A 12,934-nucleotide genomic window follows, 5' to 3' on the forward strand; every position below is an offset into this window, starting at 1 on the left:
GCAGGGTGCCTGTGCCAGGGCTCTGCCTGGATGTCTGCTGCAGCAAATGGGTGAGGAAGGAGAAATCAAAGGTGGCTTTCAACAAACCCCCTTTGCCCTGCCCTGAGGTCAGCCTGGTAGTGGCAGCTGGGAACCACCCCCCCAGATCTGCTGCCTCAGAGCCCTGGGTGGCTCCTCCTGGTGTGAGAAGCAAAGCCTGGATGGAGCAGGGAGGGCAGGCTGGCTGACAGAGATGAGTGTGGTGCTTTGCTGTGTGAGCCATGGGTTTAACTCCAAGCTGCTCCCTGCCCAGCTCCGTTTGTCTCTGGTTTTGTTTCTTTATGACCCTGTCTGCCTCTGTCTCTCTCATTTCATGGAGGGGGCTTGGACTGGCTGCTCCAGCAGCTCCCCGGGAGCAGTGGGAGCTGTGGGTGTGTCACAGCATCGGTGACCTTTGTCTGGGCACTGTGCAATTGCTGCTTCAGGGGGGAGCAAAGGCTGAAGTGCTGGAGCTGTTTCTCGGAGCATGAGAGACCCGGGATCAGGGATGGAGACAGTCAGTGTGCTGTGCTCCGACTGTGAAAGCCCTGCCAAGAGGGAGCCTGTAGCACCTGACCTCTCCTCCACCTCCCAAGATGTACCAGAAGTGGGTTTGCAGTGTGTCAGTGTGGCTGGACCCAGGGCAGTGCAGACGGTGGGCAAGGCCTGCCTGTCTGTCTGTCCCTGGGCAGCTGCTCACATCCAGACCTGAGATTCCAGCTTGTCCTTGCAGGCAGAAGGATGGATTTAGCCACTGCAGTCCTTGGAGAAAAGCACTTGCTGTGGGAGTTGTGTGGGTGGTGGCATCAGGTGTAATTTGTGGGGGCAAACAGGACCTTGCTCCTGGTGAGCTGGAGGCAGGGGCTGCAGCACCACAGCACTTCAGTCACTCAGCACATTCACAGTGAGCGAGGAGAGGAGGAAGCAAGAACTGAAAAGTAAAGGCTGTTGAGGAGTGGGTGTGATGGGGAGTGAGAGGATTAATGGCTGTGAGGGAAATCACAGTAGAGGGCTCCTTGCTGGGGGAAGACAGGTGGGATGTGGGGGTGTGATGGGTGGCCAGGATGGCTCTTCCCAGCCCCACTGCCATCATTTTAGGTCATGTGCTGTGTTTGAGGTGGCTGCAGGGGTTACCTGGAGAAGGGGGTACCTTGTCCATAACCATGAACTATGGTCAGTGGGAACTGGGGGATTTGTTTTGGGATCAGGGTAGATTGACCCTCATTCATGTCTGCTGTGTTTTGTAAATAGAACAGAATAGAACCACTGACGTTGGAAAAGACCTCCCAGATCATCGAGTTCACCCTGTGCCCAATCCCCACCTCATCCCCCAGCCCAGAGCACTCAGTGCCATGGCCAGGCCTTCCTTGGACACCTCCAGGGACGGAGATTCCACTACTTCCCTGGATGCCTGACCATCCTTTTCATGGAGAAATTCCTCCTCATGTCCAACCTGACCCTCCCCTGGCACAGCTGGAGGCCGTTCCCTCTCCTCCTGTCCCTTGTTCCCTGGGAGCAGAGCCCGACCCCCCCGGCTCCCCCCTCCTGTCAGGGGGTTGCAGAGCCAGAAGGTCCCCCCTGAGCCTCCTTTTCTCCAGGCTGAGCCCCCCCAGCTCCCTCAGCTGCTCCTGCTGCTCCAGCCCCTTCCCAGCTCCGTTCCCTTCCCTGCACACGCTCCAGCCCCTCAGTGTCTCTCTTCCATGAGGGTCCAGAACTGGACAGAGCCCTGGAGGGGCCTCAGCAGGGCCAGCACAGGGACAGTCCCTGCCCTGGTCCTGCTGTCACACCATGGCCGGTACAGCCAGAGCAGGCTCCCTCCCACCCTGCCGTGCCCTCCTGTGTTGGTGACCTGCCTTTTGCTTTTGTCCCTGCAGCAACCCCAAAGTCCAGATTGAAGCCATTGAGGGGGGGGCACTGCAGAAGCTCCTGGTTATTCTGGCCACAGAACAACCCCTGGCTGTCAGGAAGAAGGTGAGTGAGTGGGGCTGCCCCTCTGGGAAAAGCTGTTTTTGTGCTGAACTCCATGTAAACCCTCCTCAGAAAGTCACTGACATCTGGAGAGTGTGGGACCTCATGCTGCTTCCCACACTGGGTGGTCTTTGCTCCCAGGAGTGCAGGAGGGTGGCCCTGGGTACCAGCCCACCCCCAGCAGTGCTGGTTGCCCCCTGATGCTGTGGGTCTGCCCCCAGAGCCAGCAGTGGCACACACAACGGGCACAGCCCACGGGGACAGGGCGTGGTGCTGCAGCCCCTCGGGGGGACAGACGAGGGTCCCCATGACAGGCAGAGCAGTCAGAGTCCAACCAACACGGGAGCTGACGTTTGAAGGAGCTAATTGCTGGAGCCAGCCCCGTGTCCTGCCTTGGGCAGAGGCTTTGGAGCCAAGCGAGCAGCGCCGAGAGCCCCCAGCCAAATGTGCAGCGCTGTCCGTCGGGCCGGGGGCTTCCTGCCCCTCCCGCCCGGCCTCCTGCTGCACTCCCTGGAGCATGAGATCCCATTACCCTCGCTTTAGCGTGTGATGCCACCCCTGGAACGTTACCTGGCTGCTCCCCCCAGCCCTGTTTAACACAGGGGCCTCCTGTGTGAGGGGTCCTGCAGGGTGAGGGCACCGTCAGCTCCTCTGTTCGTCTGGGACGTCGCTCACACCACTGGGTGCTGCCTGGGCTATAACAAGCTCCCAAAAACATGTTCCCCTTTAATCCCTGGGAAGAATTCTCCATCAAGCAAAAAGCATGGGAGAGGCTGGAGAATCCCATTGCATTTGGCCATGGATATGAGGAAATCTGTCTAGAGTGCACCACAGGATTCTCCATGCTCAGAAACTCCTTCCAGGAATGCCTCTGGCTCAATCCAGAGCTTGTTTTGGGGTGGAGAGGGATGGCTGGGCATGCAGGGGCCCTCACCAGCATCACTGTGAACCCCTGGGTGCTGGCTCCAGAATAATTCTTTCCACTGAGCCTGAGTGCATCCCGCTGGCAGCCCCTGGAGAAGTGAGAGGGATGGGCTCAGTGCTGCCCACACTCACATGCAGCCTTATGAGACCCTCCAAGGGTCGAACCCCCTTTTCCAGGAGGACAGAGGCCTTTAATTTCCAGTTCCTGTGCTGTGCACAATCTCCTGCCTCTCTCCAGGCAAGGATCCCAAGGACAGGTCAGTGCCCCAGACCCTTCCTGCACAGGGCAGCCGCCCCCAGCTCTCGCTCCGGTGGTTTTTCCGCCCCGGTGCTCACAGCAGTGCACGACAACGAGGCCAAAAGTGCATCCCTTCCCTCCCCCGTCCTTTGGCCTGTGATTAAAAACGGAGACAGAAACATCTCAAATTCACCAGCGGCAACTCGGAAAATGGAAAATAGAAACAAATGGGACTGGGGAAGACATGGCTGTCAGCTCGGATCTGTCCAGGAGCGGGGCCCAGCCCGGTGTGTGGAGGAGCCGGCTCAGCTCCTGGCACGCGCCCAGATGAGCATCCCCGTGCCCTGCCCCGGGCAGGCTCAGCCTCCCCTCTGCCACCACGGTTGTCAAAGCCAGACAGTGTGAGATCCAGCGGGATTAGAGTGGCTCCTAATTGCCTCCTCGGCACTAACCCTGCGCCGCCTGAGGGGTGCTGGGCCTCTGGCTGTTGGCACGTGGTGCTGCACCCTGACAGGCCCTGTGCCAGGGCTGGGTGCTGGGGAACATCATGGTCTTCTCCTCTGACTATGTAGGTGCAGGGGCATCACCTCAGGCATCCAAATTATCTCACAGGGATCGGGCTGCTGAGCGGTCTGGACCCCCCTCACCCCATTCCAACCCCATAACTGGGCTCTGTACCAAGGACTGAGAGGGAGAGCAGGGAGAAGTGATGGCATTGGGTCTGTCAGGTGCTGGTCACGGGTCCCTCTGGGTTACTGATCTACCAAGCACAGTGACTGCCCAGGTTGGGGTTCAGGTGCAAGTCACCCAAATTTGGGCAGCCTCGTGGTGCTGGAGGGGGGTTGGGGTCAGGAGCAAAGGGGACTGTTGGAGATGCCCCTTGACAAGGAGAGATTGGAATGCATTTTCCAGGGAGCTCTGCACAGGTGGGCTGGGGTATTGCTGCTGTCCCCATGGGTGCCATGAAGAGAGGCCATGCCATATGCAGTAGCCATGCCCGCTGTGTTGATGGCCCTCTCTCTCTCCACCAGGCTCTCTTCGCCCTGTCCTCCATGCTGAGACACTTCCCCTATGCCCAGCAGCAGTTCCTCAAGCTGGGTGGCCTCCAGGTGCTCAGGAGCCTCTTCCGGCAGAAGGGGATGGAGACCCTGCACGTCCGTGTGGTGACGCTGCTCTACGACCTCATCATGGAGAAGGTGAGGAGCTGGGACAGGACCCACGGGGGTCCCCACCTGCTCCCCCCACCGAGCTAACGCTGAGCATCCTCAAAGGACGAGGGTGAGGAGGGGCCAACCCTGCCTCGGTGCCGTGGGGCCGAGTCCCCTCCCGCCCTCTGGCCACACTGCGGGGCTCGAGAGCCTGGGAGAGCCCAGAGCGAGCTGAAACCTTTACATTTCTTTAAGCCACTGCCACCCTTTCCTCCCGAGGGTGTTCAAATAACACAACACCAAGGACAGGAGCAGGGAGTGCAGGCACTGGGCTGTGGTGTGCAGCTGCTGGTGCCCAGCCCCGAGCCGGGGCCCGGCTGGCACCGCTGTGCCCCTGTGTGCTGGAGAGGCCCTGCCCTGCTGCACGGCCCTCGCTGGGGCCCGGCCTGCCATGTGCAGTGTTTTATTTTCAAATACCCTAGATTACTGCTGTAAATGTCAGTTTAAAGCCCATCTTTCCTTGGCATGGCTTGTTGTTCAGTCCGTGCGTTTCCCTGACTCCAGAGTATGGGAATTAAATCCACTCTGGCTCAGTTTATGGCCAATTTGCCCCGCGGATTATGGCTGCTCTAATACCTGGGTTGCAGGCACCACAGAGCAGCACCTCTGTGTTAAATCAGTTATTTTCCAGGAGACTTTGTAAAGGTGCAAATTATTTTCGCAGGTCTGAAATCTTATCAGGTGCTGACTCTAACATGATCCTGTTGGCTCCATGGGAAAGGAGAGGACGTGGGCATTTTGACTCAGACCATTCCCATTTGATCCTGCTGCCCATCTTCTGGCAGCCCCCCACAGCAGCCCCATCTGTTCCTGGCTCTGTGGGGCTGGGGCAGGGCACAGCCCAGCAGATTCTCAAGTTTATGTTAAAACAATGATTTTCCACTGTTCTTTGGATTGGGAATTCCGTGCATCAATCCCAGTGCTTCATGGGGGAGGTGGCACAGCCCTGGGTGCCAGTGGGGGTGGCAGATTTGGGGTGGGTTGAGTTGGAAATCATAAACCACCTTGGCAGCTCTTGGTGCTGAAACATGAGTCACTGGGGTGCCTTTTTCTGCCACATTCTTTCCTTGTCACCCCAAATCCTGCTTGCAGTTCATCAGGCAGGGGGACGAGGAGAGGGGAGGTCTCCTTGGCATTGTCCCTCACTGTCCCCAGTGTGTCATTCCTGTCAGTCCTTACGACCAGGCTCTGACAGTATTGGGGTGTTTCTGGACCAGGCTGGGAGGGGAAGGTCTGGCTGGGGCTGGAGGACACGGAGATCTCCATGTCTGTGGTGGGAGCAGCACAGACCCCAGCGGTGGGTGATGTTTGTGAGATGGTGCCCAGAGCAGACCAGAGACTTTCCAGGTCTACTGAGCTTCCTGCCCTTTGCATGCCCTTTCAGGGCCATGGGACACAGAAACTCCCAGTCACTGGGAGTTTTCCAGGGTGAGCAACCAGCCCCTGTGGCAGGGAACCAGGACACAACCTTGCCTTGGTCTTCTGTGACAAGTCACCGTCCAAGGCAGGTGTTACCAGGTGTGCATCCTCCTCTGCCACCACGTGCCACCTCCTGGGAGAGTTTCTCTCTGACAGGGATATTAATCTGTGCTCCACCACTTCCTGCAGATGCTGCTTGAGGACTCACAGCACGGAGAGCAGATGGAAGAGAAAATCCAGCAGTACCGGGAGGTGAGGCTGGTGCCGGCGGTGGTGGAGCAGGACTGGTGCGCGGTGGCTCCCAACCTGCTGGCCATGCCTGAGCACGACACCCGGGAGAAGGTCCTCAAGCTGGTGGGTGTGCTGATGGCCTTCTGCAGGGAGCACTACCGGGGGGACCCTGCCCTGGGCACCACCCTGGGCCTCCTGCGCAGCGAGTACGAGGAGCTGGCGGCCGAGGAGCAGCGGGAAGGGGACAAGGACGGCTACTTCAGGGAGCTCCTCGGCTCCATAAACACCATCATCCAGGAGTTAAGGTGAAAGCAACTGTAGGTTCAGTTCAACTCCAGATAATTCAGGGTGGCAGTGTGAGTTTGGATGGCACCGGTGTAAAAGCACTTTGGAATAAACTGTTGGACAAAATGAGATCCCAGCACTGGGCCAACAGCTTTGTTATTGAAACATCTGGGGGTGGCACGTCTCGTTTTCCATGTGGTAATGCTGCAAAAATGGAGGTGCATACTGTGGAGGGAACAAGGTGGAGGCTCAACTGACAGAGCCCCTGCCATGGCACCTTCTGCATGTTCTCAGTCCTCCTGCAGGATTTGGGTGGGAAGGGCTGAGGGATGTGGGGCTGTCTGTGTGAGGCAGCTTTGCTGCACAAAGTGTGTGTTCCCACAGCTCTGAGCTGCCTTTGTCCATGCCCAGTGATGACCTGCCATGTCTGTGATCTGTGTTTGCTCCTGTGTGAGGCACCGTGGCCCTTGGACAGCACCACTGGGATGGGGATTGCTCAGTGCTTGTTCAGGAGGGCTGGGCACTCTTTCCATAAGGCCCTGGTTGGAGGGGCTCTTATCCAGGCTGTGCTTGGAGCAGGACTGTCCCGTGGCCATGTCCGCCCCTGAGGCCCAGCCCCACCACCCCTCAGTGCAGTCACCCAGCCCCTCTGTGCTCAGGGTCAGCCACAGCCCAAGGGTTTGGAGTCGGAACACCCGTGAGCCCTGGTGTGACACAGCCCCAGAGCCGCTCCAGCCATGGCCGGGGCTCTCCCGCTCAGAAGCACACCCTGCCCAACAACAGACCACTGAGCTTTCCCACTTGTGTTGTTCTTGTCTTTGGAGGTGGCTCCCAAGGGATTGAGACTGGCCAGCCAAGGGTTTTCCACCCATGCTGTGCAGAACTCTGTCCATGATGTGCTGGGCTGGCCATCTCCCTCCACACACTCCTCCAGCTGCAGCTTCTCTTTCCTCAACTCATGGCCCTTCCCCCATGAACCTCCTTAAGCTGCTTCTCCCGCTGGACGGTCCACTGGGGATGTTCCACCCTCTCCTCATTGAGTTCGTTCTGTCTCCCCACATCACCCATCTTCAGGTGAGGAGAATCCAAAGTCTTGCCCAAGCCTCTGGCTGCCACCTCACTGCAAGCAGCAGAGAGTTATGAAAACTAAATTTATTCATTATTTTGTCTGTTTGGGTTGGAAGGGACCTTGTTCCACCCCCTGCCATGGGCAGGGACACCTTCCACTATCCCAGGCTGCTCCAAGCCCTGTCCAACCTGGTCTTTCAGTCCAAACCCCTCCTTGTTCTGAACCCTTTCTAGGGAAGGTTTGGGTTTTATTTTAATAAAGAGTGATGAATTCTACTTCTCACAATTCCCCTGTGAGAACTGTGCAGGGTTGGACACTGCAGAGAGCCCAGTGAGCCTCACACTCCTGCCCTGTGCCTGGGGATGGGCACGTGTCCCCTGGCCATGGCTGTGCCAGGACAGCCTGACCTGGGCCAGCACTGGGGTGCTGGCATGGAGGAGGAATGGGCCCTGAAGGCTGGTTGGTGGCCACTGATGGCTGGGAGAGGGACAGGGGGAGGAGAAGCTCAAGCTCCACCTTGCTGTCCCCTCCTGGTACCGTGTGCCCCATGTGCACACTGGGACCATTCACACCAGGCTTTTGCCTTCCCTTGCCCCACACAGGTGACAGGTGCCCTACATGGGGACTGTCCCCAGCTGAGCTGCATCTGCTGATCCCCTGTGGAGGGAAGCCCCTCAGATCCCATGTCCTGGGGGAGCTGGGAGCAGGAGGGATCTGAGGTCTGCCAGAAGCGATCGAACACCGCGGGCGTTTGGGGGGGGGCTGTTTGTCTCACTCCCACCCTGCAGCCGTTGTTCCTGTAAAAAAACCTCTCTAAACAAATTTCACAGCCTTGAAATGTGACGGCAGCCAGGGGCTGGCTACTGCCATGGGTGGTTACCAGCAGCTTTCCTGCCAGCCCCTCTTTGCGGGCAGTTTTTGGGCAGCAGCGTTTCCTCCCAGCAGCGCACGAGGTGGAGGCAGCACAAGCACCGGGGTGTCCCGGCTGCGGAGCTGCCCGTGACCGCCTGGCACCGGCGGCTGGGGGGACACCCTGGGGACATCCGAGCACACCCTGCTGCCAGCGCGGCCAGGAGGTGATTAGAGGAGCTGCTATCCCGGTATTCCCTTCCAGGTCTGCTTGCAGCGCTGCCAGGAGGTGATTAGCTGTAATCCCTGTGTTCCCCTCCAGCTCTGGCACAAAAGGCATCTCTCTCACCGCCGCTCCCACCGCGGCTCCCGGGCCCCGGGGCAGCAGCACCGGCGTTAAAATATGTGTGGAAATAAATTAATAGAAGAGCCCGGCTGGTCCCTCTGTCCCCCAGCTCTGAGCCAGGGCTGGCACAGCCTTGCAGGGCTTTGCATTTGGTGCCCAAATGCCACCAGAGTCCCCACTGTGACCCCAGCCAGGCACCTCCTTGCAGCTGGTTCAGGGCCACCAGCCCTCCTTCATGCTGAAATATTCCTGGCTGCCATGCACAGCGTGTCGCTTGTCACTGTTAAGTAGCAGGGCTAATTATAACTATTGATTTTTTTTGGGTCCTTCTCGGCTTTTGGTTCAGCCTGTTTTGCTGGCATTAAAAATGATTTTTCTTTTTTTTTTTTTTGTTTTTCTCTGAAATGCGTTTCCCAGCCTGTGATGCCAGGGCTTTACTTTGTAGGTTAAAAAAAAATACATATATCTGAGGGTAACAGGCAGGACAAACATGGGAAGGGGCTTTTCTGCTGGAAACCTAAGCCCTTGGAGCAATGCCAGGGGGAAGCAGAGCTCCAGTACAGCCGGGGGATCAGCACAGGGATTTCTCTGGCTCTGCCTGGCCTCGTCACTGTTTCAGCTGGATTTAACAAGGTGGGGATGGTCTAAAACCTGGTTAAGGGCTGAGCCAGGGAGAAAAACACCACCAGCCCTGGCTGTCCAACCCCCAAAGCCAAAACTCTCACTCTCTATTCCTAAAAGCCTTTACACTGCCATGGTTTTGAGCAGGATCTGGTTGGTGCTGTGACACCTGTGCTGGCCAGAGCCTCTGGTGCCCTGGGGACAGGGTGAGGGGCTGGGAGTGCCCGTGTCCCTCACTGAGGGCAGTTTGGGCAGCTCAGGGACTGCGAGTGCTCCTGGTCTGTGCCCGGCACAGGGGTGGCAGCCATGGCCCTGGGGCCGAGGTGTTTTGGGACACAATGGCATTGGGGGGATTGCAGCCCTTGCCCCCATGGGGTTGTGCTGCTGGTCCCTTCCCTGTGCTGGTGGGTGGGGGTCTCTGCCCAACCCCCAAGAGCCAGCACTGGCACGACCTTGGCATTGGGGTTTGGCTGCCAAAAGCCATTTTGGCTCTTTTCTGGCACAGTTGCTCGTGGTGGGGGTTCTGCTGTCGGACACAGGGCACCCCTGTGGCCCAGCTGCCTGTGTTTTAGTGAGACCCCCTGCCCACCTCCCTGGCCCAGCCCTCTCCTTGTCCCACGGGGGTCCCTGAGGCGGTGGGTGCTCCCTGGGGCTGTGCTGTGCCACTGCCCCTCCAGCTGCCAGCACTCCCTGCTCCCAGGCCAGCTCCCTTTGGGGCTTGAACACAACAAATAAACACAAATCACCTGGAAATACTGAGCACCAGGAGCCTTAAATCAAATGCAGACCCAGGGCAGTCCCCCTGCAGCAGCCAGATACCCTCCCTCCTGGGACCAGCCTGGTGAGCCCCCCCTCACTAAATTCAGAGCAGAGAAAGCCCATCCCCTCCTGGCACGGGGTGGGCACGCTGCAGGCAGGACCAGCAGAGCTGGAGGTGATGGGCACTATGGGTGGCCCTGCTCCACGCAGGAGTGGCCATGAGGGACTCCTGGGCTGTAGCCCCCAAGTTCCCCCCCCCGGGCCACCACTGGAGCTCCTGCAGGTCTCAGGGGTTTCCAAATGGGAGCACTGGGAGTGCAGCCAGGGCAGTGTTGGGGGAGGCAGTGGCAGCCACAGAGTCCTAGAGGGCACCAAAAGCTGTGCCCTTGGCAGCCTGGCCAAAGGTGCAGCCTGGATCTGGAGCCCAAAAAGGGGCAGCCTTCCCCAGTGTGCATGGCCGTGTGTCCCCAGGGGTGATGGAGAAGCGCAGGCGAGCACGGCGTTGCTTTCCCTGTCCATAAATCCCAGCCCGGGCCAGTGTCCCCACTAATGAGGGGTTTGCTCCCCAAATGGTGCTGCTGGTCCCCAGCCCGGGGCAATGACAGGGCTGCTGCCCTCCCTCCCTCCCTCGGCGCTGTGGGCAGGACAGGACAGGGCCAGGGCCGAGCCTGTCCTGCCCCAGCTCCTGTGCAGAGCCAGCCCAGCCGTGCTGCCCCGGCACAGGGTGTCACGGGCACATCCACTGCGGTGACTCACGGCCCACTGACCCAAATCCCTGCAGCTTCCCAGGTATGGAGCAAGTCAGAGCTGGAGGGGTCCTGGGGCAGATGGAGACCGTGGGTAGGGCTCACTGAACCCCCTCTCTCTTCACGTCTAGGGGAGAGGAGGTGGCACTTGTTGATTTTGGAGCCAACCAGGTCACCCCCACCCGCCATCCCCAAGCAGGGAGTGAGGCATTAGACAGCCTGTCAGGGCTGGAATCACACACGTGGCCAGGCCAGCAACAGCCAGTTCTTTTCCCTTGCACTCACAAGAGCATCAGGAGGGTTGTGCTGGTTCATCCGGAGCTCCCCGATCCTGGCAGGGAGGAGGCTCAGAGCAGAGCCCACGGGCGGTGCCTCCCGGGATACTCACCAGCCTCCAACACGCAAACACAGGAACTTCCTGAGCCTTCAGCGCTGGAGCATCCGCTGTGCCTTAATGGATTTTGCCTTTCCCCACCCATTTGTTGGGGGTTTTGACCCCCCCAGCCTTCCTCGCCCCCTCTGCCCTCCCCTCTAATTGCACATTTGAGATTTGGCTGCCTCGGCTTGCTTTGAAAGTACCAGTGTCAGAAAACACAGCTCAGGGTGCTCCACTCCGCACCCATCCCGTCCTGCCCCGGGATCCCCCGGGCCCCCCCTGCTCCCTGAGCCCTCTCAAAGCCGCTTGGGGCACAGGGAGAGCACAGAGTGGGAAAGGCATTCATTAACCACCATTAAACCGCGGCGGGGAAACCTTCACACGCAATTAAAGCGGCATAAATTCAGCGCGGCTTGATTCACCGTGGAATTGAATTAAGAGCACTTGAATTTTGGAGTAAGACTATCTCCTGGGGATTTAATGTGGTTTCATTAATACACGTAATGTGGGTTCATCTTCCCGAGCATCCCTGCACAGCCAGGTCTGCAAAAAAAACCCCAAATCCTTCCTCTTCAGGTACTTTGGGGTGTTTGAGGCAGTGCTTGGGGAGCAGGCGCAGGGAGCTGGTGGTCAGAAGAGCCCACAGCCCTTCCCTCCCCAAAGCCACAGCGAGTCCCCTCCATCCCCAGCCCCTGGAGCCCCGTGAGGGGCTGGGGAAGGGGAAAGGGGGGCTCAGCTCCTCGCACACCATCGGGGAAGGGGCCGAAGGACATTCCCACCTCGCAGCTTTTACCACCCCACACGGCCGCGTTCGCTCCCTCCTGGTAGCGGAGTGTCCTCCCTCCAGCAGCCACAGCGAGAGCGACTGCACAGCCCTTCCCCAGCGCTTAATTACAGCGAGCAGCAATTACTGTAATTCTCTTCAATTGGCTCCCTAATAAAGTCACAGCTCCGCTGGCGGCCGGACCCCCTCGCGGTGCCGCTGCCGCTTCCACGAGGGGGTTGGTTTGGGCTGGAATTCCCTGACACGGGGGTTGGTTTGGGCTGGAATTCCCTGACACGGGGGTTGGTTTGGGCTGGAATTCCCTGACACGGCAGCATTGGGGGATTTACGTGGGGTTTTGAGCTCCTGACCCTCCGGAGGCTTGGGCTGGTGCTTAAGGAGCCGGAGGCCCCGCTGGTGCTTCGGGCACCGCGGGCAGGGCTCGGAGCTGGTGCTGCCGGAGGGGCTCCAGGATAACCCACCTGCCCTCCCCTGCCCTCCTCCAAACACCATTCCTAGAGGGGCAGTTCTGGCATTCCTAGAGGGGCAATTCTGGGATTCCCAGAGGAACAATTCTTGGGTACAAGAGATGTGTGTGTGACTCGGGGCTTTTGTCCTCCAGGCCCTGTCGTGTCCCCTGGTCCTGCCCCCCCTGGGTGTTCGAACCACTTCTCCCAAAGGGGGAACCATATTTTAATTTCTTGCCAACTTGATGCTCAAAGTTTGTAGCATAAACTAAACTAACTTATTTAAAAGCTAAATACATGTAAATTTGTCTGTGCACCTTAATGTAAGAGTTGTTTTTTAAAGTTTATTAATAGATTATTAATAGACTGTATTTTGGGGGGCGGGGGGTACTGGATGTACTCCCTGAACAGCCCAGGGAATGTTGCCTTTAAGACAACAATTAATACCAGGAGAAAAAACCCCCTATATTGTATAAAAGCAGTTAATCATTGCCTTCAAGACAATTATGTAAATACCAGGAGAAAAAAATTGTATGAAATCTGTTAATAATTATCTGTAAAACAAGACCTACAGCCTCTCTGTGTCATTAACCCCTGAATGCCAGTGGAGGAGCACATCAGCTCCCCCTCCGAGCCTGTTTAGCTGT

At 58.2% G+C, this 12,934-nt stretch overlaps 1 protein-coding gene across 2 annotated transcripts in view; it reads left to right on the forward strand.

Annotated features, from left to right (window-relative positions):
- Window positions 1–6,427, forward strand: part of SIL1 (SIL1 nucleotide exchange factor) — a 99,907-nt gene extending 93,480 nt beyond the window's left edge. For both annotated transcript variants that reach the window (XM_027745130.2, XM_039385485.1), the window contains exons 8-10: window positions 1,893–1,989; window positions 4,180–4,344; window positions 5,965–6,427. In XM_027745130.2, the coding sequence (XP_027600931.1) occupies window positions 1,893–1,989; window positions 4,180–4,344; window positions 5,965–6,315 (613 nt within the window). In that variant the 3' untranslated portion in view covers window positions 6,316–6,427. The remainder of the gene's footprint in view (window positions 1–1,892; window positions 1,990–4,179; window positions 4,345–5,964) is intronic.
- The last annotated feature ends 6,507 nt before the right edge of the window (window positions 6,428–12,934 follow it).

This window comes from Pipra filicauda, unplaced genomic scaffold (assembly GCF_003945595.2).
Source record: "Pipra filicauda isolate LSUMZ 115617 unplaced genomic scaffold, ASM394559v2 scaffold413_size774581_pilon, whole genome shotgun sequence".
In the NCBI taxonomy this organism is placed as follows: Eukaryota; Metazoa; Chordata; class Aves; order Passeriformes; family Pipridae; genus Pipra; species Pipra filicauda.